At 37.7% G+C, this 14,408-nt stretch overlaps 1 protein-coding gene across 10 annotated transcripts in view; it reads left to right on the top strand.

Moving 5' to 3' along the window:
* Window positions 1-14,408, top strand: part of LOC124804623 — a 170,140-nt gene that overhangs the window by 138,890 nt on the left and 16,842 nt on the right. For all 10 annotated transcript variants that reach the window (XM_047264881.1, XM_047264842.1, XM_047264857.1 and 7 more), the window contains 3 exons: window positions 2,172-2,321; window positions 6,218-6,367; window positions 10,341-10,498. In XM_047264881.1, coding sequence (XP_047120837.1) covers window positions 2,172-2,321; window positions 6,218-6,367; window positions 10,341-10,423 — 383 coding nt within the window. In that variant the 3' untranslated portion in view covers window positions 10,424-10,498. The remainder of the gene's footprint in view (window positions 1-2,171; window positions 2,322-6,217; window positions 6,368-10,340; window positions 10,499-14,408) is intronic.

The raw sequence follows: 14,408 nt of genomic DNA, 5'->3' as shown, positions 1-14,408 counted from the left end.
TATGCACTGTCTGACCTTTGTTCATTGTGCCACACTGGCATGGGACTTTTATAGTTCCTGGATTTTTTGTGTCCGTCATTCCTTGACACTACCAAGCGGTACCCCGGTTTATCTGGCAGGTGAAAAACGGTCTTCACTTGATGTTTGTGTAGATTTCATCCTATATTTGTAGATAATATTTCACAGAATGGAATAAACAGAGTGGCTGCATCCTCCTTGAGGGTCTTCTTTGTTTCCACTGACTGTGACATAGGATTCTCCTAATTTCCCTCTCTGTGTAGCCTTCCCACCAAACACTGTCCACAGGTGTTTTACTTATTGGTTGAGACTCATTGTTGGAGAGGACAAGCCATATGCAAAAATGTTTTGAGAACCCTGTTCTCCCATGCCCATTGGTGCCAGCTGTCTGTGTGTAAGCAAAGGTTGGTGTGTGTTTCCTTAAGGTACACACTGTGATGCAAAATACCTATTGCTCTTATTTTTACGAATACATCCAGAAAGTGGAACACCTTGACTTCCATGATAAAAGTGGTGTATGGAATTGAGATGTATGGGGAAAGCATTCAGCTTATGTCTTCCATGTGGCCGTATGATGAGTGTGACATCAAAATACTGGTAAGAAATTTGATGGTTTTCATTGGGGTGATGCCAGGGCTTGCTTCTCCAAATGTTCCATATACACATTGGCAACAATCGGTAAGGGTGGACTCCCCATGGCTACTCCTTCTGTCTCTTTGTAGTAACCGCTGTCGAAAAGAAAGTATTTCAACATTAAGCCATACCCGTAAAGTTTTTTAAATGTCATTGTCATGATTTCAGAGGTTATAATTTTTTTATTGCAAATTCTGGATTAAGCCATTTTAAAGCATAATATTTTTACAAAACGGTTTTTGTTTGAAACATGTCGAAATCTTATGCTTGAAAATGGCTTAATGGGGAAACTGTAATCATCAAATAACATTCTAACAACCGAAAACAAGATGATGACATTTAAAAAATTTGTATAAGCTGTGGACCCATATTATGAAAAAGTAAATGGCTAAACATTGGTAATCTGTATGTCAAATCTGTGCCCAATAAGTTCCAGGGATTCTTATAGAAGCACTCTGTTGAAAAGAGCATCAACATCAAAGCTCACAAGTATATCAAAATCCCTAAGCTTCAAGTTGTTAAGGCATCCAACAAAATTCACAAAGTTGCAAATATAATGTGGATTTTTCCCAGCCTAAGGGTATTCAACCAGTGTGTCAGTTTTGACATCAATGTGGCTCACAATTGGGTCTTAAAGCCATCCCTCTTTGTGAATTTTTGGAAGTCATTCAAGTCTCAGTAAAAACTATGTTCTCCATCGTAGCTTTTTAACAACTGCATCTCACAAGCCAGTTTTTTTTAGAACTGCTATGTGTACATCTCTCGCCTCTTGGTGCAATCAGTGTAATTCTTTGAATCTATTGAAATATGTGTAAGTGAACAGCTGATCAGTTGTGTAAGTGGCTACATTCTTAGTAAACACCGGGAGCCTGCACGTGGTCTGTTTAAGAAGAGGAAGCAGATAGCAAACAACAAATATGATGCCGGGAGAGAAACAGTGCAGGTGTCACCAGTGCTAGTCCCCAGCTTTTAGTCGGTCAGTTTTGAACACGCTACACGACAGCAACCTGATTGCTTGGTAAAATGTTGTGCCCATTGTCCACTCATGACTGCTTGTTTGTCTGTGAACTATTTTATGATGATTTACGCAGGGAGACATTGAAGAATCACCTTTTGTAAGGTATTTGACTAGAATGTATTTGAAATCTGGTAGTACAGAAGAATGCTGGAGATTAGTTGGGTAAAATGAGTAAGTAATCGAGAGGAACTTAATCAAATTGGGGGGAAAAATAATTTGTGAATATCTTTAGTAAAAGATGTGATCAGTTAAAAGAACAACATCAATTTGATTATAGAGGAAAGTGTAAGGGGTAAAAATTGTAGAGGTAGAACAATGCTTGACTCTTAGAAATGAGTTTCACATGGGTGTAGGTTGCAGTAGCTAAGGAGAAATGGAGAGGCTTGCACAGGATAGAGTAGTGTAACAACAAAAACACCAACAAGAACAGTTATTACATTTGTTTAGTTTCATATTGTTTGATATTCTCTTACTAAAAGATTTTGTTTGTGCCTCTTTGCAGGTCATAGAAATGGGTGTGAAGATCAGTTACCACCCTCAGTGCCAGGAGAGTGCAAGCGGAATGGATTGGGTGGACCAAATTTCAGTGTGCAAACTAATGTAGCTACAAATAAATCTGATTCAAAAAGCTGTAAGCTTTCAAAGCCACAGGGTAATAACTGACATTTTAAACTTCACATAAATTATGTTTGATAATGGTTTTTATGTTTCATGTCACGTAGAATTTGGAAAGCCTAGTATTTATGCATTGCAAATTTGTAAATGTATCTCAGGTCTCTACCTTTAATATGATAAATTGAATTTATCACAATTAAAATTCCTGTTAGATTACAAATTACAGATGTAGTTGAGAGAAAGCATTGATGTCTCATGTGTTGTGACTTAGTTGCCTTCCTGAGTATGATGCCTTTCTGTACGGCCACATTCATGTTGTTGTAAGCATCCACCAGATTCTTGTACTAACATTTGAAGTTCAGTAACAATGTTTTCTTTATTATTGCCCGTTTCATTCAATGATACATTTACTTTTAAGCTTATGTTGCAGAGGAGAACCATTGCTTCGATAACAGTGATTCAAGAATGGCCCATATGTTAGGTTGTAGAACACAGTAGACATTGAATTAAATGGACTAAAGGAGAAAATTTTTAAAAAAATGCAGCTGAGGGAGTTGAATGATGTGATTATAGACCTCTAAAAAATGAGATAGACAGGAAATGCAAAATAGCAAAGTATGATTTGCTTGACGAGTAATGTAAGGCTGTAGAGGCGTGCATAACAGGGGGAAAAAGAGATTTCGTGTATAGGAAAACAAGAGGCATCTTTGGAGAAAAGTGATCCAGCTTTGTGAATATCAATAACTCCTGTGACAAGGCAGTACTAAGCAAAGAAGTGAAAGAACAAATGAAAACTTTGAATTTTGCCAGTGACAATATAATTCTGTCATAGACAGCAAAAGGATTTGGAAGAGATGTTGAATGGAATGGATATTGTCTTGGGAAGAGGTCACAAAAGTGCTAGGGGTGTGCAGTAAGTAATGCAACACGTATTTTTTCTCAGTCTGTATCGGTTGAAAATTCGCGTAATGTATGTCGGTTAGAACATCAGTGTGGCTCTCAGTTGGGGTGTAAAGCCATCCCTCTTTGTAAATGTGTGGAAGTCATTCAAGTGTTAGTAAAATCTGTGCTCTCTGTCGTAGCTTTTTAACAACTGCTTCTCCCAAGCCAGATTCTTTGAGATCTGCCATGCCTTCATCTCCTGTCTTTTGCTGCAATCAATGTAGTTCTTTGAATCTATTGAAATTTGAATCAGTGATCAGCTGATCAATTGTGGCTACATTCATAGTAATGGCTAGGAACTTGCACTTAGTCTGATTAAGAAGAAGAAGAAGAAGGATATATCACACCACAAATATGACTCTTAGGGCTGTTGCAGCAACAGTGAAGATGCCACCAGTGGTAGTCCCCGGGTGCTGATGGCAGACTGAGTGTGGCGGTGGGGTTGGGGACAATACTTGCTTACTTGCTGTGCACCTACTACGGGGTGTGAATTATGATGTAGTGGCAGGTTGGAGGGATGAGGAGGAGATAAAAGCCCTGAAACGCCTTCCAGGCAGTCAGTTCATCAGCACAGTAGATGATGACAACATGGTTGCTTGGCTATATATCACACCCATTGTCCACTAATGTCTGGCTGTTTTCCCGTGAAATATTTTATGTTAAATTACACATCGAGAAGTTCAAGAATCTTTATTCCAAAGGTATATGTCTAGAATGTTGTTTGAAATCTGGTACTACGGAAGAACACTGAAGATTAGATGGGCAGATCAAGTTACCTAACAGGGAGGTTGTGGATCACACTGGCGAAAAAAACAAATATGTGACAAAAATTCACTAAAACAAGTGATTGATTAATAGAACTCATTCTAAGGCACAAGCAGTCTCAGTTTGGCTATGGGGGGAGGGAAGTGTAGTAGTTACAGTAGAAGGAGACCAAGGCTTCACTCTAGAAACCAGGGTCAAATGGATTTCGGTTGTAGTAGCTATGGAGAGATGAGGCTTACACAGGATATAGTAGTGTAACAACAACAACTGTTGTTTTATTTGTTTGGTTTCATTTCTTACAATATGCTAATAATGAAATATTTTGTTCATGCTTCTTTGCAGATCACAGAAATTGATGTGAATATAAGGTACTGCCCGTAGTGCCAGGAGAGTGCATGCGTAGTGTCTGATTCAATCGAAGATACATTTACTTTCAAGCTTAAGATGCATAGGAGATCCATTGTTTGAAAAACAGTGATTCAAGTATGACCTATATGCAAGGATGTGTAACGCAGTAGATACTGCACTTAAATCCAGCAGAGGAATCGGGCATAAAAGGAATACAGACTTCTAAAAAATTACAGTAACATAAAGTTCAAAATAGCAAAGCAGGAATGGCTAGATGAGAAATGTATGGATATACAAGCATGCATAACTATGAAAAAAAATATATTCTGCCTATAGGAAAATTAGAGGCACCTTTGGAGAAAAGTGATCCAACTGTGTGAATATCAAGAGCTCACATGGCAACTGGTATTCGGCAAAGAAGTGATATCTGAAAGGTGTAAGGAGCATGTAGAAGGGCTCAAGAAGATAAATTAAATTGAAGGCAGTATTATAGAAAGGAAGGAGGAAATAGATGAAGATAGGGTTGGGAGATACAATAGTGTGAGAAAACTTTGAAAGAGAATTGACGGATCTAAGCAGGAGCAAGACCCCTGGAGTAGACAACTTCCCTCAACATTATTGAATCCCTTGGAAGACCCAGATGTGACAGAATAATTCCATCTGGTCTACAAGACGTGAGGCCGGTGAAATGCCCTTGGACGTCAAGAAAATTTAACAATTCCAAATCCAAAGAAGGCAGGTGCTGACAGGTGTGTGTGTTACCAAAATATCAGTTTAATAAGTTATGCTTGTAAAATACTGAAATTTACAGAAGAATGGAAAAACTGGTAGAAGCTGAACTCAGGAAAGATCAGTTTGGGTTCCGGAAAACTATAGGAACATGAGTTATCGTAGAATGTAGGTTAAAGAAAGGCAAACCTATGCCTATAGCGTTTTTAAATTTAGAGAAAACTTTTGATTGTGTTGAATGGAATACACTCTTTGAAATTCTGAAGGCAACAGGGATAAGATACAGGGAGTGAAATGTTACCTATAACTTGTACAGAAACCAGATCATAGTTATAAGAGTCAAAGGACATTAAAGAGAAGCAGTAGTTGAGAAGGGAGTGAAACATAGTTGTATCTTATCTTTGATGTTATTCAGTCTGTGCAAAGGGAATGTGTTGTATCTTGAGAAGAGATTATAAGAAAAATATTAACAAAAATAAAACAGATATAATGGAATGGAATGGAGTTGAATTAAATTAGATGAAGCTGAACTAATTAGATTAGGAAATCAAGCACTAAAATTAGTTGATGTATTTTGCCATTTGGGCAGCAAGTAACTATTGATGGCCAAAGCAGAAAGGGTATAAGATGGATGCTCGGTCTGGTATGAAAAGCAAATCTGGAAAAGAGAAAGTTGTTAGCAACTAATATAAATTTAGGTGTTCAGAAGTTATATATATTATATGTTTGAAATTTTGCTGCGCACAAAAGTGAAAATGGACGATGAGCAGTTCAGACAAGAAGAGAAAAGCTTTTGTAATGTGGTGCCACAGAAGAAATCTGAAGATTAGATGAGCAGATCAAATAACTAATGGGGAGTTTTTGAATCACATTGGGGGAAAAAATGTAGCACAACTTGGCAAAAAGAAGGCATAAAGGAATCATCAGTTTGCTTATGGAAGAAAGTGCTGGGAGTAAAAAGTTGTAGACGGAGATCAAGGATTGCCTTTAGGAACTAGGTTCAGATGGATGTAGGTTGCAGTAGCTGTCAAGGATGAAGAGGAAGATAGAGTAGTGTAATAACAAGAGCAGCAGCAGCAGCTGTTACACAGTATTTGTTTAGTTTCATTTGGTACGATTTGTTTTTACTAAAAGCATGCTTCTTCACAGGTCACAGAAATGGATGTGAAGATAAGGTATTGCACTCAGTGCCAGGAGAGTGCATACATAATGGACTGGATGGACCAAATTCCAGTGTGAAAACTGATACAGTTACAAATAGTTCTCACTCACAACACTCTAAACTGTTAATGTCTCGAGGTAATAACTTTCACTTTAAACTTAAAAAAATTATGTCTAATAATAAGTATCTTAGATTCATGACACTTAGAAATGAGGAAGCCTGGTATTTACACTCTGTAAATGTGCAAATGCGAAGTTTCCATTCAAGTGCCCTTCTGCAATAAACTTGTGTATCAGAATTAAATTCCTGTAATATACAAGGATGGTTTGATGAAAGAATGGAACATTTTTGTTGCACCTTTGTGATTCATAAGCTTGATTATTCCAAGGATCATATAAAGAATTTCAACAATTTACAGCATAGAATTCATTGTTGACAGCCATCTGAATTGGTCACTGTGTCAACTGAAACTGAAAATGGAGAAAACAAAGTTTCGTACTATTATTAAACCTTTTTGTGTCAATGACTGGACTGCCACACAAGTCTAGACAGAATTGGATGAAGTTCATGTGGACTCAGTATCATCATTGAAGACCATTTGTTCCTCAGTGTCTGCTTTCAATATTTAATATATTTACTTTCAATCTCAGAGCTGCTTCCCTTACCTAAAATTTTGAGAACTTTAAGTGCACTGCAACGAAATTCTGTTAATTGACTTCATACATCATAATGGTTGGATTAAGCTAAGCAGCATTCAGGTCTTGTTCACTGAACAAATATAGATAGCCTGCAGTTGAAGGCTCCCATTTGATCACTTCTCTCACTTAAAGACTGCTATTTATCTTACACATCCTATCACAGAAAGAAAAACAACTTCCTTCCACTGAATCTTCCTTTTAAAATACTATGATAACCATCTTTCCAGCATGAAAAGTTACGTCCATTTGCATTCTTTCAAATCTTTTCCCAAGTGTACCTCTTTCAGACATCCAACTGTATAATTTTTCTTTCTTTGACAATTGAAATTTTGCAATTTCAGTTCTTCACTGACTTATCTCCTTTGCAAATCTACACTTTCACTCTCCTGCCTAAATTACATATTTCCTGGCTTGTTACTTGGAGGCGTTCCATTGGATGTAGCATGGTTTAATGCAGTTTCTTCATTACTTCTATGTATTCTTGGCTGTGATCTTATGAAAGACTTGGCAGACTCCTCCTCCAACTGTGGTGTTATTGCTATTAAGAAATGCGTTACCACAATTCTAACTTCTTATAAATAACATATTAATAAACCATATACTGACATTAAACAAGTACAACATTGAACTGATCACATCAATAGCTTCTGACAGTCATAATTCTACCAAGGATTCTCAACACAGAATGAATATTAAAAGGACATATCATTTATCTCTTTGTAGACTTCTGTGCCCTGTCAAAGTAGGATAGTGATCCCAGGAACTTCTGTATTTGTGTCCAAACAGTACTTAATTTCACGAAGTTCCTGCAATTGCCATCCCATCCTGAAGACATGGGTCTTCCCTCAGCATGTCTCACCACAAATAAAAAAAAAAAATTAAAAAAAAATTTCCGCACAATATCTGTACTGTTACCTGCGATATTTTATTTTACAGTTTCCATTTACAAGTATTATTCATTGACAAGAAGACATAGGTATACACATCACTCCTCTTAAATGGTATTTATCACAACTTTTACATTGATTACCTAATCTCCTCTAGCACAACGGGATAACTAGTTAGCCAATAAGTTTGAATCAAAGTAGGTACTTTTAAAGTAGGTGGGGGCAAGCATTGCATGGCTACTTTCTGTCCTTTTACTTTAGAAAGAAAACAGTAAAATGAGACTGTTCAATTTTACTGGCAATGGTAGCATGTTCTCTCTAACTGTTTCACCAAATTTATTTATGATACAATTTGTTTATAATCCCACTTCACTTGTTAATTACAGCAAATGTGCTGTTGAAACAATGTTACAGTGTATGGAAATATACATATGTTATTGCTTTTATTTTATGGTTGATGACCATGCTCAACTTGCCTGATCAAGTGACTAAATGATCACGGAACCTGTATGCTTGTATCCACACTACATTGATGTTTCAAACTCAGCAACATTTTTTCTTCACCTGCATCTACAACATTCTTCAGTTTATTTACTTTCAAGCAGGCAAGATCCAGTGTTCATTAAACAACTATTCAAAAGCACAAATGTCTGCATTAAAATATTATTTTTAAATATTAACTGATTCTCTTCACTTAAGAAGTCTTAATTTCCCCACAGACAAAATTTGCAGATTGAGTTATGGCAATCTCTGGAAGGGGGGAAGAAGGAATTGACAGTCCATCTCAAAGTGCAGAGAGCATTATAAATATGTATTATGAAGAAGGATAGACAAAGATGGGAGGCATCAGTGAGAGTAGTAGCTAAAATTAAACAAGGCTGCAGGACTCAGTGGTATCCCTGTCTTATTCTGAACCAAATTTGCAGCTGAGTCAACTTCCATTTTAACCTTTACATAAGGTACTGTAGATTGCTTGAATAAAAACCTGCACCTAGAGATTAGAAAAAAATTGGACACATTCTTCTACAAGAATGGTAACAGGAGTGATTTACAAAACTAATGTCCAGTTTCAGTGGCATCTCACTTGTAGAATCCTAGAATGTCTCTGAACTGAAGCATAATGACATGTCTCAAACAGAGTGATTGACATCCTAAAGCCATGGATCAAGGTAATCAGGTGGGTACAGTATTTCTTGACTTCTGGAAAGGCATTTAACTCAGTACTACACTTACATTTATTAACTTAAGTATGAACATATGAGGTTTCAAATGAAATTTGTGACTAGACTGAGGATTTCCTAGCTTTTTGCAGACGGTGCCATTGTCTACAATAAGTACTATGTAAAACAAAAACTGCACAAATAATTGGGCAAAACTTGATAATATTTCAAAGTGGTGTGAAGATTGGCTTCTTGCTTCAAATGTTCTAAAATGTAAAATTCTGCAGTTGGCAAACTGCAGCAAGTCACCATTGTAACCAGCCAACTCGTAGAAATACCTGAGTGTAACAATTTGCAGGGATATGAAGTGGATTGATCATGTAGGCTGAGTCATGGGTGAGGCAGTTGTCATAGTTCAGTTTATTGGTAGTGTACTGGGCAGGTACTGTCAATCTACAAAGAGGACTCCTTACAAATCACTTGTGCATCCTATCCTTAAAATATTGCTCAAGTGTGTGGGATCTACACCAAAATGGGACTCACAGGGGAAATTGAATGATAGAAAGAAGGGCTTCACGAATGGTGGCAAGTCTGTTTGACTCGCAGGATTGTGTCACAGAAATGCTAAAAACTGTGAATTGACAGATGCTCAAAGATATTAACTACCTCATGAAAGTTTACTTACAGAGTTTCAAGTACGAATATTAATTGAAGGTTCTGGATATATTTTTCATCCCCTTATATATCACTCATACAGCAGTCATGAAGACAATTTTATGCTAATTACAGCATCTGCTGACACTTTTAAACAGTCATTCTTTCCACACTCCATACATGAATGGAACAAGAAGAAACCCTAAAATGTGGTATAGTGCTAAGTTTGCAGCTTATGTATGTAGATGTAGAATTTACTGTAAATAAGACACGTTAAGTTGCGGAAAGGCACAATTAAAATGGTTGGTAGCAATCCGTCTTTTCCACATTGTTTATATTCTCACCTGGAGTTTCCATTGTTAGATGTAGAATTTGGTAAGTAGTACATTGGTAACCACTTTACCAGCTTCAATATAGAGATGATAAGTGCAGAGTGAGAAGTAACAAAGACTTCCCTCCCATCAGCATACAAAACACAGGACATTAAATCATGGTGTACTGTGAGTATGATGCTCCAAACGCTGCATTCCAGTGGGCCTTCATGCCACAAGAGATAAGCATGCATCATTGGATACACACTCCCTCTGTCCCTCCTTCCTTCTTGCCACCCTACAATTCCTTCATGATTTTTATTCATTTATTTTATTTTTTAACATGAATTCAGGTTAAATTTACTGTTGAAAATAAAATTCATATTTCTACCATTTTCAGATTATACATATTATCGAAAAAGAACTAAGAAGAAACCTTGGCCGTATATTATAGTGGAAAGTGACACCGATGAAGATGAATAATAATTCAACAAAATTTATGGTGATATTCAACTGCTGCTGTCATTGAAGAATTGTTTCCATCCAGTAATACAAAAGGCTAGTGAGAAGGCCATGTTACATTTTCTAATTAAATTTAGAATTACCTAAATCATTTTCACAGTGACTTTATTTCAATGCATTCTGTACACTGAACTCTGTCATTGTGATTAGATAGTGGATACCGTATTTACTCGAATCTAAGCCGCACTCGAATCTAAGCCGCACCTGAAATTTGAGACTCGAAATTCAAGGGGGGAGAGAAGTTTTGGGCCGCATCTCCAAATCGAAACAAAGTTGGTCCATTGAAATATGAGACACAATTTAGGTCGAATGAATGACGATACAGCTACAGTAATTTGGTTCGAGTCATAACCTTAGCAGTTAAGCTTTACCAGGTAGCCATTGCTATGCGTCAGGTGCTCCATCCGTATTTGTACGAGTACCCTTCCTTTTTCACTTGCTTCATCTGATTTGAATTGATTGCTTACTTTTCTTTGATCTGATAAGCGCCGTTTTCTTTGTTATAGGTGTTTACGTCACTCTAAGCTGAAAATGCATTACTGTACTGTGTCATGCATTGTTTGTCGCTTTCTGATAGTGCGTGTTTACAGCCTGTCGCGGCTAGCGGCATGGCTTGCTTTTGTGGGCACTACCGCCGCTTACAATTAAAAGAAGAAGAAGAAGAGGAATCGTCTCCTTAGCAAAACAACGAAACAATGGCAAGAGACTGCAATTTGTTGTTACTTACATTGCTGCTTTCTTTGATAATGATCAACAAGAACCAAATAATACACTGCGTATGATAGAAGATGTTCTGAACAAGAGTTTACCGAAAATTTTTCTCCGTTTGAAAATCTTTACAGGCGCCTCTTTAGTACATTACATTCTGCACAGAAATTAGAGTCATCTTAGATTTAAAAATCTAGTCAATTGCAGTGCTTCATTTCTGACTGTATCACTATTAGGCATAAGAATAATACGAATATAAACATGGCATGATGTGTATATTCTTCCGCGTTTGCTGTTGTCTCACTCTAGTTTCGTAGTTTATTAGGCAGACAGGATTTAAATGAGATAGCAGCAAACACATAACAATAAGCAAACACATAACAATACATGGCAAAATGTTTATATTCGTATTATTCTTATGGTGAAGAGAGTACTGCATGTGATTCACAATTCATAGAAGTTCCTAGTAGCAACCATCTCTTCTTACAGGTAGGAAAAAATTCAGAACGTAGAGATGGCCATGTTGACAAACATCCCAAACAGTCTTGCCAGTCGGATTTTTGTAGTACATTGAAGTGCTGCTACATTCGAAGATGAACAATACGAAATTTGTATTTACTTTGTTGGATAATGTATGAAAAGGCAGTGGTCGAAACTTGGGGAGGAGAAAAAAAGCTTGTCTTCCACCATTTTTTTTTAATTTATTTACTGACGCAGAGGATTTGGTGCCAGTATTTATCTTTGTGCGTACAAAGCATGCCTGTGTAGCGCTACATATATTCGACGGCATAAGTTAGTTGTGGCGGCACCCACCAACATTTTTCAGAATTTCCGCTTGTTTTGCACTCTATTCTAAGCCGCAGGCTGTTTTTTGGATTACAAAAACCGGAAAAAAAAATGCGGCTTAGATTAGAGTAAATACGGTAATTTGTGTGAGACCTGCAACAAATTACTTTTTATTGTTTTTTCGAAATTGCTATTCACCATGTAGCGGAGGTAGGCACAGCAAAAAGACTTTCACAATTAAAAAACCACACTGGTTTCAGTTGCTTGAGACTGCAGTCCTGTGTGTGACGATTATGTTGTCAAGATAATTAAAATAAGAAGGCACTTTGGACATTACTTATTCGAGAAATTTTTGAAACAACGCAGGCGTGGAAGTACTTCCGAAAGGTAGGTGTTGATATTGAAACAAGCCGAAATGAGAATTCACAACAAAAACTTTCTTTATCTCTTTTCCAGTGGTAATTGAAGATAGGCTTCTGCAAGGTCAGTTTTTGAGAAGAACTGTCCTCCTGTTAGGCAATCCAAAATTTCCTCTATACATGGGAGCGGGTAGGAATCAATGACTGACTGTGAATTTACCATGTGTTTGAAATCCACACAAAGAGGGGCCCATTTGGGTTATGAATGAAACCACATTGTCGTGTAATACATGCGCCACAAAATTTGGGTTGCGCATTAGCTTTCGGTGTAATGTGAGCGTGAAAATCTTTTGCACATTCTAGAGTACTATTGGACAAATTTTGATAATTGTCACAGAGTTGTTAAATTGCGGCATGGGAAACTTTTGTGTCAATGGCATGCACATTGTCCTTTATGTCTCTTTCGAGGGAATCAAACACATCCGTCCTGAAAATAATTGGGCTCATGCATGAGCGGACTACAATGAAAGGGAATTTCTTAGTCGTGTGTTTGTATTTTGCAGGTAAGCAATACATCCCAAGCACTGAAATGATGTCAGTGAGATGTAGACTTTATGTTTGCAAAGGTGGTTGGCCTTCCCCCCCCCCCCCCCCCCCCCCCTCCCCATATGTCTCTGCCAGTTAAAAAGGTGCTCACTGGTTACAAATTTGCAAAGTAATCCACAGTTTCTGGTGTGTTCTCTGAATACAGATGGAAAACAGTTCTCTGTTTCCACTTGCGCACTAGAGCACATTCTTGATGTTCAAGATTGGGAAGGCCTTTTGGAAGCGTGTGTGTTTTCTGCATCTTCACTTGTCTGATTTTTGAGCAGGATGAGGCACAGAATCAAACCATCCATTCCTGCTTTGCATTATTCCTGTGTGAAAGAGAGGCAGACTGGTTTTGTATATCTCGTGCAGTTACAAAAATTGTATATCCAACTGTCTGAAGAAGCAATTCTTCCAGTCATGGGTGACATAGCATTTCAACGTGAATTCGCTTTGTGTGGAGCTGGGGCAGTGCAATTAGCATTGTGCCAGCATGGTGAATGTTGTATGTAGTTTGTCTGGCCTTGTTTATGCGATATTGACTGGCGAGTGCTAGGGCTGGAGCTGTAGCTCTGGCACAGTTTGTTTGTCTCAAGTGAAGTGATAACTTGTAGACAGAAATCTTGCTCAGCTAAATCTTGAACTTGACATGCATCAATAAATTTAAGCACTTCATTGAGGCTGGGGTTGCAATGCTTTAGAATTTCGGTCCCCAATCTCTGATCTGATACATTCTGAATAATAGCATTGTGAAGCAGTTCATCCTGATAAGTTGCGCCACAGACACCATTGAATTTAGAGTCTGTATATGCCCTGCAGTTGCGCAATCCATTCTTTTTAGGACTGTCACTATGATGCTGCTTGCATAAAAATTTATACCATGCAGTGGTAGTGTGTGTTTGACTCTCAAAAAATTAATCTAATTTTGCAATTATGAGCTCATAGGTCTGGGTTTGGGGCTCAGTAAAAATAATGTATAACTTTTTTGCTGAAGTTGCAATGTCAGTTCCTAACAGTAGATTTGAATGTAGAGGTATATAATCATACAAAAGATTTATAAATCTGTCACTCTTCAGTATAGTGTCTGCTCAGAAGATGTCAAGCATGACCACTATGAAAGTTTGTAAATGTTTTTCAAATGGCAAACGCACAAAATTTGGCCAATGTATGAATGTTCGAACTTAAATATACCTGCTGCTGGAGCTCCAGAGAGGGATGCTTGTATCTCATTGACAGCAGCATAATCATTCGTGGCAGCACCCTCTAGCTGCTGTGGTGGCTGCAGGAAATGCAGCCGTGTCAGTGTAATTGGCGGCGCGCATAAGTGAAGGCACTCAGACCGGATATTAGTCAATGCGCCAGCTGTCTTAGGAATTGTGAGGATGATGTTTTCCCAAAAGTCTGACGGTATGTTATCAGTCTCATACATTCTACACACCAACATGAATAGCCATTTTGTTGTCACATCTCCCCAGTGATTTTAGAATTTCTGCGTTAATGATCTT

Source organism: Schistocerca piceifrons, chromosome 1, assembly GCF_021461385.2.
Source record: "Schistocerca piceifrons isolate TAMUIC-IGC-003096 chromosome 1, iqSchPice1.1, whole genome shotgun sequence".
NCBI classification, from domain to species: Eukaryota; Metazoa; Arthropoda; class Insecta; order Orthoptera; family Acrididae; genus Schistocerca; species Schistocerca piceifrons.
The sequence above is the reverse complement of the archived record's forward strand: the minus strand, read 5'-3'. Positions and strand labels throughout refer to the sequence as shown.